Source organism: Gavialis gangeticus, unplaced genomic scaffold (assembly GCF_001723915.1).
Source record: "Gavialis gangeticus isolate Ggan-Ray unplaced genomic scaffold, GavGan_comp1, whole genome shotgun sequence".
NCBI classification, from domain to species: Eukaryota; Metazoa; Chordata; order Crocodylia; family Gavialidae; genus Gavialis; species Gavialis gangeticus.
The window spans coordinates 7766873-7770840 of NW_017729012.1; the positions used below are offsets into that span (position 1 = coordinate 7766873).

The 3968-nt window shown below is 46.2% G+C and overlaps 1 protein-coding gene across 3 annotated transcripts in view; it reads left to right on the forward strand.

Moving 5' to 3' along the window:
* The first annotated feature begins 2288 nt into the window (after nt 1-2288).
* TUBD1 (tubulin delta 1) overlaps nt 2289-3968 on the forward strand; it is a 19735-nt gene continuing 18055 nt past the window's right edge. Inside the window, exons 1-2 of one of the 3 annotated variants that reach the window (XM_019511129.1) lie at nt 2289-3061; nt 3811-3958. In XM_019511129.1, coding sequence (XP_019366674.1) covers nt 2890-3061; nt 3811-3958 — 320 coding nt within the window. In that variant the 5' untranslated portion in view covers nt 2289-2889. The remainder of the gene's footprint in view (nt 3062-3810; nt 3959-3968) is intronic. The other 2 variants (XM_019511132.1, XM_019511131.1) reach the window with 2 other exon arrangements.

Here is a 3968-nt window from a genome sequence, read left to right on the forward strand (position 1 = left end):
GGTCTGGGAAGGCTGCTCTGAGGGGGTTTTGGGGGTCCTGCTCTGAGGGAGTTATGAAGTCCTGGGGGGCAGAGAAATGGGCAGGTGTGGGGGATGGGGCTCTGAGGTGATGAGGGGGGGTGCCAGGGGCCCTGTGCCTGGGGGTGATGGCAGGTGCCCTAAACCAGTGGCAGCCGAGGGAGGCAGGAGCTGGGGCTGCGCCGTGCCCGGGGGTGGTGGGGGCAGGCACCGACTGGGACCATGGCTGTCCCAGGCAACCAGGATCTTTCAGGGGCCAGGGGGCACCTCGCATCTCTCCTGAGCAGCTGCTCTGTGGGGGGCACGAGCTCCGTGGGGGGCCGCGAGGATGGATTTTCACACCTTGTGGATGCGGGTGTTGTCGAGCCGTGCAAGCCTGGGGACTGACTGGCTGGGCAGCAGCTCTGTGGGAAAGGACCTGGGGGTGACAGTGGACAATAAGCTGATTATGAGCCAAGCACGTGTTGTCAGCACGGCTGAGGGGGTTGCATTGGTAGGAGCGTTGTGAACAGATCAAGGGAAGTTGTGTATGCCCCTCTATTCGGCACTGAGGAGGCCACATCCAGAGTCCTGTGTCCAGTTTTGGGCCCCCCACTACAGAAACGATGCGGACAAGTTGGAGAGGGTCCAGCGAAAATGGTTTGGGGACTGGAGCACATGACGTATGAAGAGAAGCCAAGGGAACTGGGCTTACTGAGTGCAGAAGAGAAGACCGAGGGGGACTGAACAGCAGCCGTCAGCTCCCTGCAGGGGGGTTGCAAAGAGGATGAAGCTGGACTGTGCTCAGTGTTGGCAGATGCCAGAACAAGGAGCAATAGTCTCAAGTTGCAGCAAGGGAAGTTTAGGTTGGATATGAGGAAAAACTCTCTCGCTAGGCAGGGGGTGCAGCACTGGAACAGGTTACCCAGAGGTGGTGGACTCTCCATTCTTGGAACCATAATACAGGCAGGGTCTAGAGCCTGCTGTGGGTTCTTGCTTGTACTTTTCTGTCATGCTTTATGTAATTCACTAAAGCAAAAGCCAGAGAGCAGAAAGAATTTTTCTTTATTCTGCATGTTAATAATTAGAGTTGACTGCAACTTTATCAAATGATATGTAGCAATATAAATACTAATCCAGCTGGCTTCCTAGGAATTGTCATCCATGCTCCTGAGCAGCTGCTGTTCAGGACAAAGTGCTGACTGCCAAAGTTTCCCCATAAGCAATTTTCTTTCAGTGCTCCCTGACTGCAGGCTGTCAAACGCTACGTAGCATTCCCTTCAGTCCCCTTTCCCATTGCGTAGAGTAACTCTGTTCCAAAGCTAAATGGCTAAAATCTGACTTTGTTTTAAGCCATACCTTAGCAGAGATTTAAGAGGAGGTAGAGATTAAAGAGACCAAACTGATCATGCCATACTCTACTTCACCCCCTACATACTCAGCAAGACAGTATAATCATTCCTCTGCACCCTTGATAAAATTATACACTTTATATACCTGTATCAATACCTTGATTAAGTATTAACCTAATATTTAGAAATGGGGAAACAATGAATGAATCGTCCACGGGCGGTTGATTTAACAGTGATGAATGCTGAATGTCTGCATAATGATGCTTATTCTTTGGCCCTCTGTCAGTTTAGCTCTTTGTCATTGTTGTGCGTGTATTGCACAAGCAGCCATTTAAATTCTCAGTTATTTGAGGCTGGATCCTGGGATGTTTTAGATCTTTCAGAAGCAGGAGCCTGTCAACAGCTGTAGAGACAGGGTTACTGGTGAAGTGATCACCAGGCAGGTTCCATCAGGCATGTTTCAGCCTTGCTATTGAAAGCAAAAGGGAGAAAAAGATCTTGCTTCACACAGCAGGGAATGTCAGGACTTAGCCTCCACAATTAAACTTTTATTTCTAGAATTTCCTACTGTTGCTACCATCAATACAGCCTAGTTGGCAGCATTTGATCTCATTTAATTTACTAGATTATGTAACCCACTAGTTTACAATGCTTGTATCTACATTAGTGCTTCTACAATTGTTAGCAACAACATAGCTGAACCAGTGGCCACAATGGTAGGAAACTCTGGAAAACAAGTCTGAAAACAGCACTGCAGGCGAATAATTTCCATACTATCAGTCTGTTCTTCATGGGTCAGCAGAGATTTGCACGTGTAAGAAGTCAGGGTGGTGCTGTGGCATTAGTCAGTGTAGTTCACCAGGGGTATCTTAGCCATAAAGTTCCACTTAAGTTGAAAAAACCCCCAAAAAACAAGCTGTCCAAGGTCCATCTGAGCCTAATTGCAAGCACAGTTAAGGCATGCCAGGTGCTGTAGCCACCAGTGAACATCTGGCCACTTTTCAAATCCTCACCCTGATGAATAAGTATCCATTTATAGCTGGGTCAACTGGGAGCAGTCTTTGGCACAAGCCCAGAGTAAGGATCAAACTCATCTCTCTGGAGCCATAGTGAGACACCTTAGCCACTCTGTCAGCACAGCCTGGGAAGAGGGAGAGGCTCTTTGAAATAAGACTGCCTTCAGTACCACATAAAACCCAGGGAGGCTGATTTTGTTGGCCTGACTATCATTTGGTGGGAACAAGGTTTCCTGCCCAGTTCCCACTGAAACACATCACTATCCCTGTGGGGATGGAACATGATTGTTGACTGCAGCCTCCTCTGAGGAGTTTCAGCTACTAGATCAATGCAGTGACACAATTTAAGTAGTTTGGGAAACCCTCTAAACATAGGGTGAATTGTATCTGAAAAATCAGTCTGTTCTTTACCCAGGTTACAGAACAGCTGAACAGCTGCCTACTCATCACTTGTTTTAGCCACAGCAAATAAAAGCATACCTCTCTTTTTTTTTTTTTTTTTAGGATTAAATCCAAAGTGAAGAATGTCAGTAGTCACAGTGCAGCTTGGTCAGTGTGGTAATCAGATTGGCCACGAGGTGTTCAATGCTATCTGCAACGATTTCCACAGTACACATGGGCTGTGCTCCAAGAAGGAGAATGAATCCTATCAGGAAGCTTGTAAAGAACGTTTTTTCAGTGAAGAGAAAACTGGAGGTACAGTATTTAAGAGGTTTTTTCCCCTCAGTGCTAATTGCCTTTGTGCTCATTAATACTTTGAATGTCATCCAAGCATGTATTATATAGAGACTCGTGAATTTACCAGCCCGACGTACAAGCTCCTGTGAATTAGCTGTGTCGTTACCACCATTTTACACGTGGAAAGCCAACACAGAGATTACGTGACTTGACCAGGGTCACCGATCAAGTCATTGGCAAAGCTGAAAATAGAATCCAGCTGTTCTAAACCCTAAGCTTTAACCTCAAGCCCACCCTTTCCCATGTGGGAACATGCCTACTGCAGTGTTCTGTTCTACTTGCTTAGTGCTTTTGATTGCCCTGTACGTCCATGAGCACTAACACAGATGTTTCTCGCCCAAACTTTTTTTTTTCCAGACTTCTGTTATTTCACGGGTAAGTAGAACCAAACCTGCAGTTAGGGCATGAAATCTTCCCATATTTAATGCCAGCCAACAGCAAAGATTTCCTTACTAAAATGATTTTCATTCTATGTAGAATTAGCAAAGCTTTTGGATGGATGAAAGCTCCTTTTAAAATATGAAACATCAAATGTTTCGTTATTCAGATGTACTGTTTCACTGAAGTTAGTGGTGCAACTTCCATGAGTAAGATGGGGGGTGATTTGATTTGGGCCTTGTTAGGTTCCTATGCACGTAAGATTTTTTTTTTCTTGTTACAAGATTTAGGCATGATAGTTTCTCTTGTTTTTCCCCACCTTTCTCCAGTACCTGTTGCCCGGGCTGTACTTGTTGACATGGAACCTAAAGTAATCAGTCAGACCGTATCGATGGCTGCTAGATCTGGCTGCTGGAAGTATGACCATCAGTCACATTTCTGTCAGAAACAAGGGTCTGGAAACAACTGGGCAAATGGGTATGAATGA